The 21,448-nt window shown below is 38.8% G+C and overlaps 1 protein-coding gene across 3 annotated transcripts in view; it reads left to right on the top strand.

Moving 5' to 3' along the window:
- Positions 1-21,448, top strand: part of LOC126236443 (DNA topoisomerase 3-alpha) — a 222,279-nt gene that overhangs the window by 189,594 nt on the left and 11,237 nt on the right. For all 3 annotated transcript variants that reach the window (XR_007544915.1, XM_049945758.1, XM_049945757.1), the window contains exon 16: positions 8,294-8,363. Coding sequence is in view for 2 of the 3 variants with exons in the window: in XM_049945758.1 (XP_049801715.1) it covers positions 8,294-8,363 (70 nt within the window). In the remaining variant the exon portion in view is untranslated. The remainder of the gene's footprint in view (positions 1-8,293; positions 8,364-21,448) is intronic.

The raw sequence follows: 21,448 nt of genomic DNA, 5'->3' as shown, positions 1-21,448 counted from the left end.
AGCCTCTGCCTCTGCCCCACACCCACCTCTACCGCTGCCTCAGGACTTATTTTGCACCAACACCCTCTTCCTTACACCCCCCTCCCCTCTCCCTTCCCCTACAACCCACTCTTCCATGTCCTCATGCTCTGTGCACAACTCGCCCTGCCTGTGGCCAGAACATGGTTCTGCCTACCTATCCAATGGATTCTCCATACCTATCCAATGCATCTACTGCCTCTCCCTCCCAGCTGTTAGCCACCCTTCCCCTACCCTATCTCCCACTCCCCACCTCATAAAATGACTTTGTCTGAAAGTTAGCAAAATTCTCAGTCTTTTTTATGTGTCTTTCAGTGGCATAGCACTTCTACTACTTGGTAGGTTGTTACCTGGATTCCTTAAATTACTTCCTTTTGCTTTGTTAATTGAACTTCACTTTAAGAGAACAAGTAAATATTCTTGTTTTACTCTTGCAATGGTAGTCATCTGCCTAATTAAAAAGTGTGTTATAATCAACCTTTTTCTTGGATATTATAAACAGTAACTTCTTATAATCCAGGTCCAGAAAAACTTTAAATGATGTCATTTTTACCTTTGTCTGTTTTTATTGTGCTATTGAAGTTTTGATTTATGTGCTGCTGTCAAGCACCTACAAACATAATGCAATGCAACAGAAAAACATGATTACAAAGAATTGTTATTTTTTAACATATTCTGTGCTGTAACAATTCATATAATTGTATAAGCATGTGAATATTAGCATATTGCAAACTGTTGTACGTACTGTTATTTTGCTACTATTTTTTCCTGGTTTGTTGTGTTATATGCTTGTAGACGTGTGACTCTGGCACATAAGTAGGCATTGCAATAGCATGATAAAAACAATTACAAGTAGAAGTGGAAACTGATGTCATTTCAAAAAAGTTTAGAGCTAGCATCCGAGACACTCAAAATGTTGCGAAAGGCTTATAATAAGGAGACTTTCTAACAAGATGATGTTTGGTGGTACAAATGATCATGTGAAAAATAACAAATGGTGAATGATATGACATTAATGATACAACATCCACTAACACTTGCACAAAAGTTTGCTCATTCAGAATCTTTTCACTCGGTATTAGGGCAAGGAGAAAATTTCTCAGCCTAGTATTTTAGCGTGCTCCACTAAGCTATTCTGTATAGTAGAACCTCGATTATCTGACCTTACATTAACTGGCTCCTCGTTTTATCCAACAAAGTGTCCGACCACTTATTTGTGCTCCATGTTGAACAGCGTGTTGGCATTATCAAACAATTTTTCTGCTGTCACAACATGTGTCCCTCAAGAGTCATGTTGCATATCCTCATGCATGCTCAGTTGACAGATTGCTGTACTCTTTAATCTGCTGTTTACTCTGTGTGCTTTTATGCTTATTTCTGTGTTACATTTAATTTTAAAGTTGCCTTGTAGTGTTATACAGTGTATTAAGTTGTAATTAAGAAGTATAAGAGATTCTTAAAGACTAAAAATGCCTAAAATCAGAGAAGGAAATATGTTGTGTGCACAGGCTTACAGAAGCTAAGTGTTCTGCAAGGACTTGACATAGGTGAGTCAGTTACTAAATTAGCCTCTGAAGTAGGTATTGGAGTGACAACAGTTAAATACTGGGAAAAGTACAAAAAAGATCTTGAAGCATTTTCATTAAGAGTAAATGGTGAAAATTACAATGAAATGAACACCCTTAGCTGCTTACAGGCATTGACATACGTCAACGGGGACAGATGAAAATGTGTGCCCCAACCGGGACTCGAACCCGGGATCTCCTGGTTACATGGCAGACGCTCTATCCATCTGAGCCACCGATGACACAGAGGATAGCGCGACTGCAGGGATTTATCTCTGGCACGCCTCCCGTGAAACGCACATTCTCAACGTATTGTCCCGCACTACATTCGCAGTGCCCCCTCCCATTACATGCATTACTCGCGGCGCGTTGCCGATTCCTGTAAGAGTTCGGGCACTGTTTGTGCATGTCCGAAAGAACAGATACCATCTTAGTAAATATATAGTTAAGGCTCACCGGCCACTCTACCATCTTCTTCTTCTGTGTGAATGTTTTATAATTGAAAACTTTTTTATGGCATTGTTGTGGAAACTGGGATGCTGAGTAGAATTTGAAGCTGAGTTCTAATTTTGGAAAAATTTTTTGAATTGCATTTCTCAGCACTGCCAAAGTTTTCTCTCGTCTTGTAGTTTGCTCTTCTTTAAGCTATTTCAATTTCCTAATGGAAAATTCTCCAGCTGCTGACACTGATTGATAAAATATGATGGACTGTAGTATATTTTCAGTATTGCAGTTTATGCGTTTCCTTGGAATTATGCTCTGGCAGGGTTTAATTAAATCTTGATGACAAGCCCAAGAAGGGCTTTAAATGTTGTGTGATGTTGTTGGAGTCTGTAAGGATACTTGTTTTGGTATACCCATGCTGCCTCTCAATCGTTTCCATCTTCTTGGCCATACACCAACACCATCGTGGCTTGTTCCTGACATGAATACCAAACCATTCTGCTGCTTACAGTATGCTGCATCAATCACACAGCCTGAAAAACACAAGGAACACATGGCACATGGCCATAGGAAATATCATCCGTCAGTGCCTTCTACTGTGGCAATGATGCATTTCCAGACACATGTTCATAGGACCTTTTTTCCTCAATTTCCAGTCAGGAATCCATCACTGCATTTTGTCAGTTTTATCAATGTTCAACCTTTATTTTATTGTGGCTGCAGACCTTAGTACTATGATTATTACTTTGGCTTTTGTGAGTTTTGAGGTCTCTCCAAACATATTTTTGAGTTCTCTATCATTAACCTGTATCATTTATTTTAAGGCACTGGACATAAGGCAAATGTATTCTAGTGGTGCAGTGAGATAACAGCTAACACTTTGAAGCATTCTGCAAAAAGGAAAGGTTAAGGAGAAGTTTTTTTCTGAATTTACAAGCAGAAACAATGAACTGGCTATGACTGGCTTCACATCACAGCTTGTGTGCTTTTTGAGCAGTTTCTTTGTTAGCACACGATTCTAATTGTTACAGAGAGTAAACTATGACTGAAAACATTTCTTTTAAGTGCAGAATTGCCTCATGGTTCTAAATCCACAGTGTTTCACACATTACCAAAGTGTTGAGTGTCTGGTCACCAGTAATTAATCTTTGAGGGGAGGTTTCATGTCATTATGTTTAGTGGAACTCTTGAAGAAGTATCTTATGGATTGTACTATCCCTATGCAGTTCCTTGTAGCCTACAGAGAACACAAATCAGCTAAGACTAAGAGTTGGTTATAAACAGTCATTGGCTATTCTTTTCTGATGAAAGGCCTACTGCTGTGGCCGAGCAGTTCTAGGCACTTCAGTCTGGAACCGCATGACCGCTACGTTCGCAGGTTCGAATCCTGCCACGGGAATGGATGTGTGTGATGTCCTTAGGTTAGTTAGGTTTAAGTAGTTCTAAGTTCTAGGGGACTGATGACGTCAAATGTTAAGTCCCATAGTGCTCAGAGCCATTTTTCTGATGAAAGCTTGTGCACCACATAAATGACCAAACATTAATGCTGCTCTGTCATACCCCTGACCCACCAAAAATTCACAGTTATAACCAGTTAGTTCCTAATTTGATAACATTAAGTCCAGCAGCCCATGCCATGTTAAGTCTTTAACAGGTAAACAACTATAAAATCTTCATGAACCACATTTAATTCTAAATCCACATACTGAACACATATAAACAGTTTCTCAGTTCTTGCGATGTCTGTTGTTTGATTGGAAGAATGGTGAAGTACTTAGAACTGTTCACTATGTGAGCGGTTTGCTCTTTCATAATAATGTGTTTCTGTTTTCTGGTTTTGAATACTAGTGATGATGTACTGTTTATTCTTAGGACCATTTGGAAGATGCCTTTGCAAACTATATCACCAGCTTCAGCTCAAAACCTGAGGAGAGACAAAAAATTCCGATCATTTAAATCTCTCTAATTTGCTATTAAATTTCCAGAATCATGTTTGCTGCAAAGACCCTGTTACTGCTGGCCACACAGAATCACAGTTTACTAAATCACTTTCCTACGATTAGCATCTTGATCCACCTTTTGACTATTCAATCGGTGCACAGTGATTTTTTCCTGTACTTTTACTGCCTTCAAAAAAGTATCAGCAGATTTGACACATTTCAGATAATAAAATATCTTAGCATGAGCCGAAACATCTTCTAGAGCTTTCTTCCAGTTAGTTAGGCTGTGTTACTAAAAAGACTCATGTGTTGGATGTCCACGTTTCCCAGCATGCTCTGGTTTAAAAAGAATGCAACATTTACAAAATGCTCCTGAAATGCGTTTGCAGTATGCCAACCAGGAATAGCTGATTTTGGAAATCAGGTTTCTCTTGGAAAGTGCCAGGGTCATATAGTCTTCATGTTGCATCCACTGGAATTTCAACAGTTGTTCTTTTCAAAATTCATCAGTATGAACTTTGTTCACACACTGTCTAATATCACATTTACTGCTAATTGCTGGGTCACAATAATGTCACATGCATCTCAGTTAGTTTGAGACATGCTACTCTCAATAGAAACTGAGTTTTCAGTTGGTTCAGAATGTTCTTTTTTGCATACATAATTCAGTAGAGGTGACTGTTTCTCACCCAGGCACTACATTTTGTCCTAATCACAACACTGAACTTATTTCCCGCATCCAGAAGTCGAAAAAAATATCTGATGCACACATTTAGAGAAAGTGCGGTTTTCCTTCTGCTCCACTCACATATAACAAATATTCCTGTATCAACATTACTGTTTGTGGTGTAGCAATTTGATTAGGAAGCTGTAAGATTCATCTTAATGGCCCAGTGCTCTACAGAATGCCTTCCCACATGAGAAAGTTGCCATTGGTTGTCCATGTGCTCGCACACTGCAGGCCTACTCACGTGCTTGAACACTTTGCAGTTCCTTTTAAATCACACACCGATCTGTGAATTGTTAATTAATAAGGTCATTTCCTTTGTACCAGTCACTATGAGATTTTATGTAGGCTATCAAAATAATAATAATAATAATAATAATAATAATAATAATGAACTCCTGTACGTTTCTGTTCTATAACCTAAATCATATTGAAGATATTCAAAATTACGTTAATTCTAAATTTTATAACTTCCCCTTAGAAACATCATCCTGACACATTAATATATTTTTATAAGCATAATAATTAAACACATTGGTGCTAAATGGTTAATTAAACAGTGTTTTGTTCAAGACCGTATAAGTTAGGCAATGTTTTCAGTTTTCAGACAGCACTTATTATTTTCAGCTGTTTGGCATTATCATTTTTATTTTTATCAGAGTGACTGATGGGGTGAATGCAACGTGTATCTGATGTAAAAATCTTGAAATTTGTTAATAATTAATGATGAATTAGTGTGTGAATCACATTAAGTAAGTGTGCGAATCACATTAAGTAAGTGAATTACATTAAGTAATTTTATTGTAAAGCAGCCAGTTTAAGGCTCTACAAACAAAATCTTTACTTCTGCACTTAAGACAAGTAAAGATAGTGTTGTGAATTTATTTGCTTTTTGAAAAATACAAAGTTGGGAAATAATTAAATTAAATTTGGAGTTCAGTATTAGTCAAGGAGGAAAATTATGATGGTGTCTGTGAAAAGCAGTAGAGTTGAATGGCTAAATTATATTGCAGCTAATCAGAGAGGAGAAGTGTTGTGTATTCTGGAAGGAGAATAGAATTGCACTTACTTGTCTCGAGGAGTCATGATTGTGAGGACCTGTTGTTTAGTGTTCTTGTAATGTAAAACTGTTGCAATTTTCCTTTTGCTCAGAAACTGAAACTGATGACCTTAATTGAAAATTACATTTCTGGAAGTTTGGGATTTTTATATTAAATTGTGACCTTTCTTCAAATGGATTAAGTAGTCGTATTTCAGAAACTGTCTTTAGATTACTGCATATTGATCTCTATATGGTATTGTGTAAGCATAATAAACTGGCAACTATCATGAGAACTTCCAAACTGTTTGTTGAATAGCAAAAATTGCAGTTCTTTGGACAACAGGTAACTAGTACTTTCGAACTATTTGTTGAATGTCAAAAAATTTCTGTTCTTCAGACAATAGGTAACAAGTTCTATGTACTATATGAATAAACAGAAGTGCAAACTGTGAGCAAACATACCTTTTTACATCAGGAGCTGTGTGTAAGGGGGAATTGGTATTAGCAGGTGTATTACTGAAGTGAAAATATATCACAAACATTTTAGTCAAAAACTTGTTTTATTTAGTAGCTTCAGTCAGACTTGATAGAATGTTCCATCTTTTAAGTCATGCTGCATTATAATTTATGCACACTGATGACACATATAGGTAGTGCAGCCTATCTTTTAAAAAGCTTTTCCAGTGTGTCACTTCAGGGTAGGCCATATTTCTAAGAAACTCAGTAGGGTAAATTATTGAATTCCCCCCACCCCCAGTCCTCAGTCAAAGAAAAAAAAATCACATACCATGATGTGTATCAAGGAACAAAGGATAGTAGCAATGTAGGCCTTTAGGGAGCACACATTGCCATTAGTCAGCGACTTGTTAGGCAGACAATGCGACCACCCCCTTGCATTACAAATGCATTAGGAGCTGTGTCAAATATGGTAAATGTGAGAAAACAAAGGCACAGGGATACACTGTCCCAAAACCGCACACAAGATACCATTCCTAATGGGGAAATCCAGATCTTTCTAAGTCTATATGTATTGGCTTTAAGCATCTAGACGGGTGAAAGTTGCATGGGTATCCAGGACATAAATCCTGAACTTTGTCTTTCATGGGCAGTGCTCCACTATCAGGACATCTGATTATAACTGAGGTGCCTAGCATAAGATTTCAGGTTTGTGAGAAGGAAGGGTATTTTGAGATTTTTTATTTATTTTATTTTTATTTATTTCTTCAATGGTACTCTTTTACTTGACATTGCTGTAATCTGCTGCTCGAAAGACCTCCTTCATGATGATTGTGGGAAAGAAGAACTAAATTGATTGAAAATGCTCATACGCCTCAGACAAGTCACGTTGATAATTAGCATTCTATTTTTCTTGTACCAGTACTTTTCAAAATAGTAGAACATTGCATGTATCAACAAATTTACAAACATTTCACCTGCAATGGAATACTGACAAATGCTCAATACTTACACTCAGAGAATTTTCCTCTGCAATGATAGCTGTTGAAAGTGTTTTGATAATTCTCAGTAAATCATCTGTAAATGCCCTGCTTGATTGACATGAAGCAAGGCATTTGATTTTGTGAGTCATCAGATTCTAATAGATAAACTGTGGTGCTATGGTACCACTTTCATTGCAACTGGAAATGATATAGAGAATCTAAAAGAACAAAACAAAGCCAATCTAAGAACTTCTAATAATGATTTTGAAGACAATGAATTAGTTGTAAACCGAAAATGATTGTATTTTGGGTAAACTTCATGTTGTACATTAGAATTCAAAATTAACTTGGAACCTCCACACAGATTCTATATGCACTAAATTATTGAGTGTCATACACTTGTTACATAAAGTTAGAGTATATGTGAGTGAAAATATGATGCTCCGCTTCTATTTCACATTTTTTCATAAACACGTAACATTCTGCATACTACTGTGGGGCAATTCCAATGGCACAAAACTAGTTTTCATGAGGCAGAAAAGGCTATCAGATGTGTAGAGGGTATTTTCAAAAACAATGTATCTTGTAGTAGGCTGCTTTTCAAGAAACTGGGTGTCATATGGCATTTACATATTTCTGCCTGTGTGTGTATATGTGCGGATGGATATGTGTGTGTGTGCGAGTGTATACCTGTCCTTTTTTCCCCCTAAGGTAAGTCTTTCCGCTCCCGGGATTGGAATGACTCCTTACCCTCTCCCTTAAAACCCACATCCTTTCGTCTTTCCCTCTCCTTCCCTCTTTTCTGATGAAGCAACCTTGGATTGCGAAAGCTTGAAATTTGTGTATTTTCTATTGTTTTCATTGTCTCTATCAACATACCAACGCTTTCGTTTGCTAAGTTACAGCTTTTTTTTTTACATGGGCTTGTTTGTCATTTAAAGTACGCGGATTTAACAGTTGATATCAGTAGTCTAGGAAATGCTTCCACAAAATTTATCCACTGCAGTTTGTGTCCTTGCTAAGATATTGTTACATAAAGTTTACTGTAAAAGAGTTTGTGTCAGTACAGCATTTGAACTGATGCATTTCCTTACTTTCTATTCTTACATATTTCACAGGTCCTGGCAGAGAGGCTGAAAATTCAGGAGACACTGAAGTGTGCTGTAACTGTGGACAGTCTGCTGTAATGTATGTTTCTTTTTATTTGTTTTACATTGCTAAATAATGTGATTTATACTACCCACACATTAATGATATTGCTAAATAATGTTATTTATGCCACCCACACATTAATGAAATATTGCAGTCGCCATAATATTTCAGTGTAACTGTAAGAAAATACCTAGTATTAATGGCAAATTCAGCAATGTTTCCACTACTCATGTTGAGCAGTTACCATGTTACAGTCATTTTGTTGTTTTTGTCTTGTGCTATCTAAATGTAGACCTTCCTGTATCATATGTTTCACTGACGATCTGCAAATAAAATAATGGAAGGTAAAATGAAAATAGTAAATTCATCTACATTAGATTAAGTAAGGTTGATACTGCATGTGTGACTAAGCAAATTAAATGTTAGTTATATGACTGAAAAATGATGTCTACCGACTGTGAACATTTATTCTATGGTCCTGATTTGACAGAGTTTTCCCTGTTGAATTATCCTTATAATAAGTCTTTATTTAACTTTGTGAGCACTTAATTCACCGTAGAATGCAGAGAAAATTCTTAGATTGTGTTCACCTCCATTTCCCTCTATCCAAAATCAGCCCAGGTTGAGACATTCTTGTTACTTCTCCATCAATCCCTGTCTTTTCCACCAATTTTCTTCTGTAATTGTTTTGTTTCAGTTCAGATTCCTTCTTCTTACTCTGGTCTTGCTCTACTCAATTCATCTTGCTGTGGGTCTCTGCTCAAACTTTACCTCCATCATTTGTTTTGGTATTCTTCCATTTTCCATTCTCTGTACAAGTCCAAAACATTTTAACCTCTGCTTCTCAATTCTGTCATTCAACTTTTGTACCTCAATTGCCTTGGTTACATAATCATTTCTCACACTGCCTCTCCTCGTTTTCCCAAACATGTCTCTTAGTAATTTCATTTCAGTAGCCTAAATTCTACTCTTTTCTCTTCTTTTCATTGTCCAGGTCTCCTATGCATATGCCATTATGGGTGCAAAGTACATCTTTTACCGCACTTCCTTTCACTTCATTGTTACCTCCCTTCCCTAGACTAAGCCCCACACACACTGGTAAAATGCATTACCCTGTTGCACTATTTTGTGTTTGCATTCTGCATTTCCTCACTTACTAAATATTTGGAGTTCTCCACAATTTCAATTTCCAGCACTTTAATGTTAATTTGTCCTTTTCCTTCTCTGTATTCTCTAGTTATTGCGATAGTCTTGCTTTTCTCCATGCTGCATTTTGTGTATATTTGTCTATTTTTCATTTAATATGGCCAGTTGTTTTTGTGCATCTTTAATGTTAGTTGTCCACAACACAGAAATTTTGGCAAATAGCAAAATTTTGTCTTCCTTCCTCTGTAAGCTTGTGTTGTTTTTTTTTTCACATTTTTGCCCAACAATATTATAAATAATAATGGTGAAACCACTCTTCCTTGTCTCAGTCCCTTAACATACTTAATCCAAACAGTTCTTCCAACTATACTCTGGATGCAGTTGAACCTTGTATTGAATGAAGAATTTCAGTTGTTTCTCTCCAAGGTTTCCTATTCCTTTTCTCTGGCGATACTATCGTATATCTTTTCTGAATAAAGAAATGTCATCACCGGATCTTTCCCATACTCCCAATACCTTCCCATCACCTGTGTCATAGTAAAGATTGGGTCAGCTGATGATCTGCCATGTCAAAAGCGATACTGCACCTCTTCAAACTGACCCTCCACTTTAGTTATCACTGTTGTATCCACCATTCTGAACTGTTGATTATTATTCTCTTTCCCCATTCTTTGGGCATATATTTCTGTGTCAATATGCACCTTAGCAATCTATATAACAATTGTAGCCCAATAGGTCCCCCCCATGAACCATGGACCTTGCCGTTGGTGGGGAGGCTTGCGTGCCTCAGCGATAGAGATGGCCGTACCGTAGGTGCAACCACAACGGAGGGGTATCTGTTGAGAGGCCAGACAAACATGTGGTTCCTGAAGAGGGGCAGCAGCCTTTTCAGTAGTTGCAGGGGCAACAGTCTGGATGATTGACTGATCTAGCCTTGTAACATTAACCAAAACGGCCTTGCTGTGCTGGTACTGCGAACGGCTGAAAGCAAGTGGAAACTACGGCCGTAATTTTTCCCGAGGACATGCAGCTTTTCTGTATGATTAAATGATGATGGCGTCCTCTTGGGTAAAATATTCCGGAGGTAAAATAGTCCCCCATTCGGATCTCCGGGAGGGGACTACTCAAGAGGACGTCATTATCAGGAGAAAGAAAACTGGCGTTCTACAGATCGGAGCGTGGAATGTCAGATCCCTTAATCGGGCAGGTAGGTTAGAAAATTTAAAAAGGGAAATGGATAGGTTAAAGTTAGATATAGTGGGAATTAGTGAAGTTCGGTGGCAGGAGAAACAAGACTTTTGGTCAGGTGATTATAGGGTTATAAATACAAAATCAAATAGAGGTAATGCAGGAGTAGGTTTAATAATGAATAAAAAAATAGGAGTGCGGGTTAGCTACTACAGACAGCATAGTGAACGCATTATTGTGGCCAAGATAGACACAAAGCCCATGCCTACTACAGTAGTACAAGTTTATATGCCAACTAGCTCTGCAGATGATGAAGAAATAGATGAAATGTATGACGAGATAAAAGAAATTATTCAGGTAGTGAAGGAAGACGAAAATTTAATAGTCATGGGTGACTGGAATTCGTCAGTAGGAAAAGGGAGAGAAGGAAACATAGTAGGTGAATATGGATTGGGGGGAAGAAATGAAAGAGGAAGCCGCCTTGTAGAATTTTGCACAGAGCATAACTTAAACATAGCTAACACTTGGTTCAAGAATCATAAAAGAAGGTTGTATACATGGAAGAATCCTGGAGATACTAAAATGTATCAGATAGATTATATAATGGTAAGACAGAGATTTAGGAACCAGGTTTTAAATTGTAAGACATTTCCAGGGGCAGATATGGATTCTGAACACAATCTCTTGGTTATGAACTGCAGATTGAAACTGAAGAAACTGCAAAAAGGTGGGAATTTAAGGAGATGGGACCTGGATAAACTGAAAGAACGAGAGGTTGTAGAGAGTTTCAGGGAGAGCATAAGGGAACAATTGACAGGAATGGGGGAAAGAAATACAGTAAAAGAAGAATGGGTAGCTCTGAGGGATGAAGTAGTGAAAGCAGCAGACGATCAAGTAGGTAAAAAGACGAGGACTAATAGAAATCCTTGGGTAACAGAAGAAATATTGAATTTAATTGACGAAAGGAGAAAATATAAAAATGCAGTAAATGAAACAGGCAAAAAGGAATACAAATGTCTCAAAAATGAGATCGACAGGAAGTGCAAAATGGCTAAGCAGGGATGGCTAGAGGACAAATGTAAGGATGTAGAGGCTTGTCTCCCTAGGGGTAAGATAGATACTGCCTACAGGAAAATAAAGAGACCTTTGGAAGGAAGAGAACCACTTGTATGAATATTAAGAGCTCAGATGGCAACCCAGTTCTAAGCAAAGAAGGGAAGGCAGAAAGGTGGAAGGAGTATATAGAGGGTTTATACAAGGGCGATGTACTTGAGGACAATATTATGGAAATGGAAGAGGATGTAGATGAAGATGAAATGGGAGATAAGATACTGCGTGAAGAGTTCGACAAAGCACTGAAAGACCTGAGTCGAAACAAGGCTCCGGGAGTAGACAACATTCCATTAGAACTACTGCTGGCCTTGGGAGAACCAGTCATGACAAAACTCTACCATCTGGTGAGCAAGGTGTATGAGACAGGCGAAATACCCACAGACTTCAAGAAGAATATAATAATTCCAATCCCAAAGAAAGCAGGTGTTGACAGATGTGAAAATTACCGAACTATCAGTTTAATAAGTCACAGCTGCAAAATACTAACGCGAATTCTGTACAGACGAATGGAAAAACTGGTAGAAGCGGACCTCGGGGAAGATCAGTTTGGATTCCGTAGAAATGTTGGAACACGTGAGGCAATACTAACCTTACGACTTATCTTAGAAGACAGATTAAGAAAAGGCAAACCTACGTTTCTAGCATTTGTAGACTTAGAGAAAGCTTTTGACAATGTTGACTGGAATACTCTCTTTCACATTCTAAAGGTGGCAGGGGTAAAATACAGGGAGCGAAAGGCTATTTACAATTTGTACAGAAACCAGATGGCAGTTATACGAGTCGAGGGGCATGAAAGGGAAGCAGTGGTTGGGAAAGGAGTGAGACAGGGTTGTAGCCTCTCCCCGATCTTATTCAATCTGTATATTGAGCAAGCAGTAAAGGAAACAAAAGAAAGATTCGGAGTAGGTATTAAAATTCATGGAGAAGAAGTAAAAACTTTGAGGTTCGCCGATGACATTGTAATTCTGTCAGAGACAGCAAAGGACTTGGAAGAGCAGTTGAATGGAATGGACAGTGTCTTGAAAGGAGGATATAAGATGAACATCAACAAAAGCAAAACGAGGATAATGGAATGTAGTCAAATTAAATCGGGTGATGCTGAGGGAATTAGATTAGGAAATGAGACACTTAAAGTAGTAAAGGAGTTTTGCTATTTAGGGAGTAAAATAAGTGATGATGGTCGAAGTAGAGAGGATATAAAATGTAGACTGGCAATGGCAAGGAAAGCGTTTCTGAAGAAGAGAAATTTGTTAACATCGAGTATAGATTTAAGTGTCAGGAAGTCGTTTCTGAAAGTATTTGTATGGAGTGTAGCTATGTATGGAAGTGAAACATGGACGATAACTAGTATGGACAAGAAGAGAATAGAAGCTTTCGAAATGTGGTGCTACAGAAGAATGCTGAAGATAAGGTGGGTAGATCACGTAACTAATGAGGTATTGAATAGGATTGGGGAGAAGAGAAGTTTGTGGCACAACTTGACTAGAAGAAGGGATCGGTTGGTAGGACATGTTTTGAGGCATCAAGGGATCACAAATTTAGCGTTGGAGGGCAGTGTGGAGGGTAAAAATCGTAGAGGGAGACCAAGAGATGAATACACTAAGCAGATTCAGAAGGATGTAGGTTGCAGTAGGTACTGGGAGATGAAGAAGCTTGCACAGGATAGAGTAGCATGGAGAGCTGCATCAAACCAGTCTCAGGACTGAAGACCACAACAACAACAACAACAACAGGTCCAACTGCCTTTATCATTCTTCTAACTGGTAGTTCCACTCCAAAAATTGTAATATGTTTCTCTTCTTTCAAGTATAGGTCACCACTGTAAATCTATTCTCTTCTTATCACTATTTTTCAAATTTAGTAGTTTGTCAACGTATTCTCTCCCTCTTAACCTTATCTCCTCTGGTTATGTTATGAGCTCTCCACTCCCTCCTTTCACCAGCTTTGTGTAAGTTCTTTCATTCCTCTTACTTCAAGTATTCCTCTTGTGGAGAAGAGACGCTCTTTGCAGCCACTCATCCAGAGTGTAGATGTTACAGGTAATGGGATATAAAGCCTGTTATTTCACTTTCTCCACCATTCTTAGCTAATAGCTAATAAACAGTCAGTTTGGCTCATTTAAAGGTCTGTGTAGAGTGATTCATACTTGTACATAATTAAGAAAGTTGTGGAAAAGTTAACATTTTTTTCGACTTCTGTATTCTGTTGCAAAAGTTCACAGTTCATTCACATAATGGTCATAGTAAAATAAGATTAAATTTATAGCATATAAAGAGAATTGTTTTGATAAATTGTAACAATTTCATGGTATCTTTTAAATATTGCGATTCTGCTTGACAAAATCATACTGCTATGACAGTGCGTACTGTCTCTGTTCATGTTCTGCTGTAGCTGACGTGCTACATAACAATCTTTTCCCTGATATCAGGGAAATAATATAGCAATCAGACTTCCTTTTATCATGGTGTTACAATGGGTACAATACCATCATCATCATTGTAAATATGATATTATTGGCTAAGAGGAAGCGCACATCCCTCTGTGGTCAATGGACACACAGTTGGCTTTTCCAAACTATCTACTGTTTCTTAAAACTGTGAACAAAAATTGTCTGTTGCTAAATAAGAGGCTTGCAGGAAGAGACGGCCTGGAAAGCACTTCCTACGCATGAGCTGTGTGAGAATTGTTATGTCATAGTGACATCAGAATATAGAGATTCATCAATAACTGTTTACATTCCTCTCACTCCTGGGAGACCTGGGAGATGTTAAAGAGAGGAGTCTAATATACACTTCAAACCGAGCACAATAAATCCAACATCAACACCAAAATGTGATTCTCAGTGTGTCAATAGACTTAGAGCCCAATTTATATTAGTAAAAAATGTCTGACCATTAATTTTACAGTTGATATAACAGAGTTATGTAATCAGAAAATGTGATCAAAACTAGTGTAATGGTTCAGGGCTGACACACTTTGCTAGCCACAGTTCTGTAATGGTATTGACAGCCACTTATCTCACACTCTGCCCTGGCTCAGTGAGTCAATTCCAGGAGAGGTTTACCTCCTAGCTGCTTGTTATCAGAAATCATTTTTAAAGAAAGTTTGGAAGGGAGTAAAAACATGTAGAACTAAGATTTTATTTTGCTGTAGGGAATAAAGGCATTGGTTTGAAAAATATATTATCAACAACAATGGCATGATGAACCATGCTACACTTCTTTGGACAGTTAAATCACTCCATTGAATTTTAATGTGGAAACATTGCCTCAGATGACACCATTGTTAAACACTAGTAACTTCAGTTGGAGTCTTTGAGAATCGTACGGTGTGGCAGTGACCGCTTGTGCTGCAGCAGACCTGCTGTGGTGATATTCTTCTGGACTCTTCCACACCTGCTCCTTATCTCATTCCAAAACTCACCAGCAGCTGCAATGGTATTTCACATCTCCACTCCACTAAGAAATGTTCCAATTGGCTGTTTATACACACTGCTATATTTCTTCAACAATTTAATTCCTTGCATGGTTCACATTTGTGTGAAGTTTAAATATATTAATTTTTTTATGTAATTGTAGTATTACAGTCATATATCATCATTCATCAGCTGTTTAAATGTTGGGAAAAAATTCAAAAGTTAAAAATTTTAAATTTGCCTCCTGACATCTTCAACGGGTCTAATGAGGCTCTCCCCACTACTTTGTCATGTTGTGGCTAAAGTTCTAATATGTCCATCTTGACAAATAAGTAAGGTATGTTTCTCAATATAAAGTAATTGAAATTTTGAAAACTTTTGTATCCATTTCAGACAGAAACATTACGAAATATTGGTAGTTGCATAAGTACAGAGTGGGAAAAATAAAATTGGCATGGAAAATATGTATAAAACTGACATGGAATTGAACCTTGTTATTGAATAGGAGAACTGCCGTATTACAGAAAATACTGATAACTGTGATTTCAGTGCACCTTCTGCTAGCTCTCACATGTCTGCCCATGCACATCCCTGGATGCTATGTATCAAGTACTTCACTGTATCACTATGTTTAAGTGAGTGAGAGGAGCAGATGTGTTTAGTATGCAGTTGACTCAACACAAAATGTGCTCACAAGACAATGGCAAATGTAACAATATTATGAGAAGGAAAATTGCTACGCACCATATAGCAGAGATGAGTCGTAGATAGGCACAACAAAAGGCTCTCACAATTATAGCTTTTGGTTGTTAAGGCCTTCGCTAACATCAACGATAGACAGACAAACGTGCCCCCCCCCCCCCTCCCCACGCGCGCGTGCGACTGCAGTCTCAGGCAACTGAAACTGCACTGCAAGCAGCAGCACCAGTGCATGATGGGATTGGTGACAGGGTGGAGGAAAGGAGGGGGCTGGAGCAGGGAGGGGGAGGGATAATATGGTGGGAGTAGTGGACAGGGAAGTGCTGCAGGTTAGACTGAGGGCAGGGGAGAGGTGGGGAGGGGAGAAGTAGCAGAAAAGGAAGAGAAATTAAAACATTGGGTGTGGTGGTGGAATGACAGTTGTGTATTGCTGGAATGGGAACAGGGAAGGGGCTGGATGGGTGAGGACAGTGACTAACAAAGGTCGAGGCCAGGAGGGTTACGGGAACATAGGATGTTTTGCAGGGGAAAATTCCCAACTGTGCAATTCAGGAAAGCTGGTGTTGGTGGGAAGGATCCATATGGAACAGGTGGTGAAGCAGTCACTGAAATGAAGGATAACCTGTATGTTTGGCAGTGTGCTCAGCAACAGGACGGTCCACTTGTTTCTTGGCCACAGTCTGTCGGTAGCCATTCATGCAGATAGGCAGCTTGTTAGTTGTCCTGCCTACATAGAATGCAGCGCAGTGGTTGTAGCTTAGCTTGTAGTCCACATGACTGGTTTCACAGATAGCCCTGCCTTTAATGGGATTGGTGATGTTAGAGACCAGACTGGAGTAGGTGGTGGTGGGAGTATGTATGGGGCAGGTCTTGCATCTGGGTCTGTTACAGGGGTATGAGCCATGAGATAAGAGATTGGGAGTAGGGGTTGTGTATGGATGGATGAGTATATTGTGTAGTTTCGGTGGGTGGCGGAATACCACTGTGGGAGAGGTGGGAAGGATAATGAGCAGGACATTTCTCATTTCATGGCACAATGAGAGGTAATCACAACCCTGGCAGAGAATTTAATTCAGTTGCTCCAGTCCTGGGTGGTACTGAGTTACGAGGAGAATGCTCCTCTGTGGCCAGATGGTGGGGGGACTTCCTGCAATACAACCTACATTCCCGTAACCCTCCTGACCTCAACCTTCATTAGTCACTGTCCTCACCCATCCAGTCCCTTCCCTGTTCCCATTCCAGCACTACACAGCTGTCGTTCCACAATCACACACAGTCTTTTTACTTCTCTCCTTTTCCGCTTCCCTGCCTTCCTCCCCACCTCTCCCCTGCCCCCAGTCTAACCTGTAGCACCTCACTGTCTGCCACACATACCATACTCTCCCTTTTTCTTCCCGCCTCAGCCTTCTCCTTCCCCCACCCAGTCACCACTCTCATCATGCACTGGTGCTGCTGCTTGCAGTGTGGTTTCTGTTGCCTAAGTCTGCAGTTTTGTGTGTGTGTGTGTGTGTGTGTGTGTGTGTGTGTTGATGATGAAGGCCTTTACTGCCAAAAGCTGTAATTGTGAGAGTCTTTTTGTTGTGCCTATCTGTGACTCAGCATCTCCACTATATGGTGAGTAGCAACTTTCCTTCTCATTATATTGTTACATTCCATCCTGGATTTTCCTTTGTTTGATAAAATGGCATATGCTCACTCTCAAATGTTATACAAAACATAATTCTTGGAAAACTATGTGAAACTGTTTGTGCAAGTGTTTTAAGACTGGAAGTCTGCAATGCAAAATGTGGTGGTAAAATGGCATGAAACTGGCTCTGCAACAAATAAAAAGCATAACTATCCGAATAGAGTTTGAACACAAGAGAACATTGCTCACTTGAAGGAAAGCCTGAAGCAAAGTCTGACAAAATCTCAATGCCATTTATCAGTGCAAGTGAGAATTAAGAGACTATCAGTAAAAGCATTATCAGATAGGACTTGCATCTGTAGCCTTACAAATTTGCTGTTGTGCATGAGTTAAAGCATCCAGACAAACTTTTGCATTTAAAGTTCTGTCAGTGGTTTCTGAGTGAAATGAAAGCAGGACTTTTGAATCCTCAGTTTTTCATTTCTTCAAATGAAACCTGATTCAACCTGTCAAAGTATGTGAACTCCCAGAACATGCAGCATTACGCATAAGTAGTACTTTGACGAGCTGTTGCATAAGCCTAAGATTAGCGTTTGGAAGTAAGCACTGTCTGGGGTACACACCACAATGTAGTTCTTTTGCCAAAGTGTTAATCCTAACTGGTAGGTTCAAACTCTTTAATCCATTTGTGGATCAACTCACATGAGATGAATAACTCTTTGGTTAGTTACAGCAATGTGGAGCAACAGCATAACACTGCCTTGACAACCTTGTCACGGGTGCATGAGGTGTTTGGTGAAGAGAGGACAATTAGCAGAAACAGTGCAATCTTCTGACCATCTGGATTGCAAGATCTATGATTTTTACTGATGCAGCATAATCGGAGGTACTCAGATAATCCTCACAGGCTGGAATAGCTACTTCAGCACATTGAAAACACTATTGCTGTTATCCTGTGCGCAGAGCTTTTACACATGTCTCACAGTTTGATAAATCGAGCACAGAACTGCATCAACATCAATGGTGCCTGTTTTTAGCATCTTTTGCAGTGTTCGTTAATAAGGGTCAATCCTGCTTCAGTACTATTGTAAATATTTTCTCGGCCAGTTTTATTTTGCTTAGCCCATATGAAGTATGTTTTGGCAGGTAAAGAGCATCTCAGATCCAGTACTTTTTGTGTGATGAGTCAGATATTTATTTAGTTCCATTTTAACTCAAGTGTAGTAAAGCCAACACCTATTGTTAATGTCACTGATCGACAAGCTCTCTCACGGCTTCTACAGGAAGGTTTAGCAACCTAAAACTTCTCACCCACAAGGGGAAACACATGTAATGAGAACTCCTTTCCGTGGCAGAGGGTGACTGTGATGGCTGTTCCTGCTGGATGACTCACCTAAATACTATTTTGTATCAGGTGACCAACCATCATCTGCAATGAATTGTCATTTAAGTCAGAATACTTCTTTTAATAATTATAGTTCAACATATTCAGCAATTTTTTTCTGTCTTTTGAAAACACATCACTTTTAGTTATCTTCTGTTCTAATGGACTGGAAAAAGATTCAAGAGGCCAGATTTGGTGAGTAGGATGGGCAAAACCCATTCTCATTTTGTTTTTACCCAAAAAACTTCATGTCACTCAATAATATCAGGCCGAAAGTGTTCTTGTGGTGTAGGATACAATCCACAATGCAGGTTGTTTTCCCACAGTGCTTTGTTCAGTTGTTTTTGCACTAGAACGTAGTAATGCTCTTGAACTGTCCTTTCTGGGGGAACAAATTGATGGTTGACTATCATCACACACACACACACACACACACACACACACACACACACACACACACACACAAAACACTGCTTTCATGTTACTACTCTCCAGTTTTGTTTTGTTTTGTTGTGGTAATGAAGCAATCCTTCACTGGCTCAATTGTGTCTTGCTTTTTGGGTCATAACCCCAACACTGTCTTTCATCACTGATTTTTTACTAGAGCTTAATGTTAGTACATTATCAAATAGTGTTAAAATACTCTCAGCTAATTTAGTAGAGTATGTAGGTAGAGACACCTAGCTGGAGAAACTGTTCCTACTGTCCCTTCACTTGCAGGAAATGATTTCTAGTTACTATGGGGTCACTCCTTATACAGCCTGTCAAAGATGATAGATGAATCTTAATGAAATTTTGTGTAATGTTTGTACATGTCATGCAGTAAGATATGTACAGTATCAACATGATGTGTAGAAGTTTTGTGTTATGCATTGTTTTAGTGGTTTTATTGTTTAGATGGATTAACCGAAATATTGTACGATCATAAAATTCATTGTGCTGGCTTCCTTTTTACCAACGGCAATTCAAGCTTGGTGTATGTTCGTAAGGGGTTTGCTCTTTAATTTTCAACAGTTAAGAAATGGATAGATCAAGTGAAAGTATTGCTGAACCTCAGCTCCAGATGAGAACGCTGAGAAAGCGCACACCAAGGTACTGACATGATGAATAGCTGACACAAAAGGCACATCAGAAGAAAAAAATGTGGTGCATTTTATTCGAAGAATGTCCGCCTCCATAGCTGAGTGGTCAGCACGGCAGAATTTCGGGGTTCGGGTTCGATTCCCAGCAGGGTTGGACATTTTTCTCCACTTGGGGACTAGGTATTGTGTTATCCTCATCATCATTGCATCCTCATTGACAAACTGGCATCAACTAGGAAAACTTGCACCAGGCAACTGGTCTACCCAACGCACATCGTCATCACTTGAAGAATTAACCATATGAAATCTTCTTTAAAATGGGTGATATATTTGATGAATGCCGACCAAAAGGTTGATTTCACCTGCTGGAAAGGTTATGGTCAGTACTTTCTGATATCAAAAAGGAATTTTTTAAGGCCTGGGCTTTAAAAACAAAGAAAGAAAATAATCATTTGAATATTGAAAGTTGCCTTGGTAAATGGATAACTTAGGGATTTGAAGTATGAATTGCTGGAACGTTCACCCTGTTCACTAGATTTTGCATCCTCTGACATTAGCTGGAAAATGTATGAATTCTGTTAAGAGCTTATGGCAGCAGTAGATAGGCATTTTTAAGCCCTTCCAGGATGTTAATTTCAAGATGCAATGTAGTATCAAGAAAAATGTTGATTGAAGTGCATTAATCCTAAAAGGGGACCCTAACAAAATTTAGGTACAATGTTGACCAAAATAGCACAATCTTTCATTACCGGGCTGAGATTTTTCATCCTCATCACCACTGCCACCACAGTGCAGTCCTCCCCTCCCCTCCACCCCCACCTCTAGTTACGATAGTGCACTGATGGTACTCATTTAAACAATCCAACATATGTTTGAGTGATGTTTCCATGTACAAAATTTTCATAACTTGTGTATGACATTACTTCTCTCCAAATAATCTCATGCTACACTGTTCTCTCTTGATGTCTCAGGTAACCTAAACAACTTTGTTATTATTTATTTATTTATTTACACATCAAGTTCCATAGGACCAAATTGAGGACCAAATCTCCAAGGTCATGGAATTTGTCAGTTCATGAAATTACAATATAGAAGTAATAACAGATAAAAATAATGGATTACTGCTAAGATTTATGAATTCAAATGGCAGCTTATTGAAAATGGATGCAGCAGTAGACTGCACTCCTTTTTGCACAAGAGTTAAGGGAGTCCGATCCAAATGCAGGTTTGATTTCTGTTGAGTATTAACCTAGTGAAAGCTGCTTATTCTTGAGAATAAACTAATATTGGTAACAAGAGTATTAACCGAGTGAAAGCTGCTTATTCTTGGGAATAAACTAATATTGGTAACAAGAAACGACAATAAGGAATATACGTATTGAGTGGCCAATGTCAAAATACCCAGACTTGTGAACAGAGGTCGACAAGAGGTTCATGAACTCACACCACTTATTACTCGAACCGCCT

Source organism: Schistocerca nitens, chromosome 2, assembly GCF_023898315.1.
Source record: "Schistocerca nitens isolate TAMUIC-IGC-003100 chromosome 2, iqSchNite1.1, whole genome shotgun sequence".
NCBI classification, from domain to species: Eukaryota; Metazoa; Arthropoda; class Insecta; order Orthoptera; family Acrididae; genus Schistocerca; species Schistocerca nitens.
This window is presented reverse-complemented; position numbering and strand designations above follow the sequence as displayed.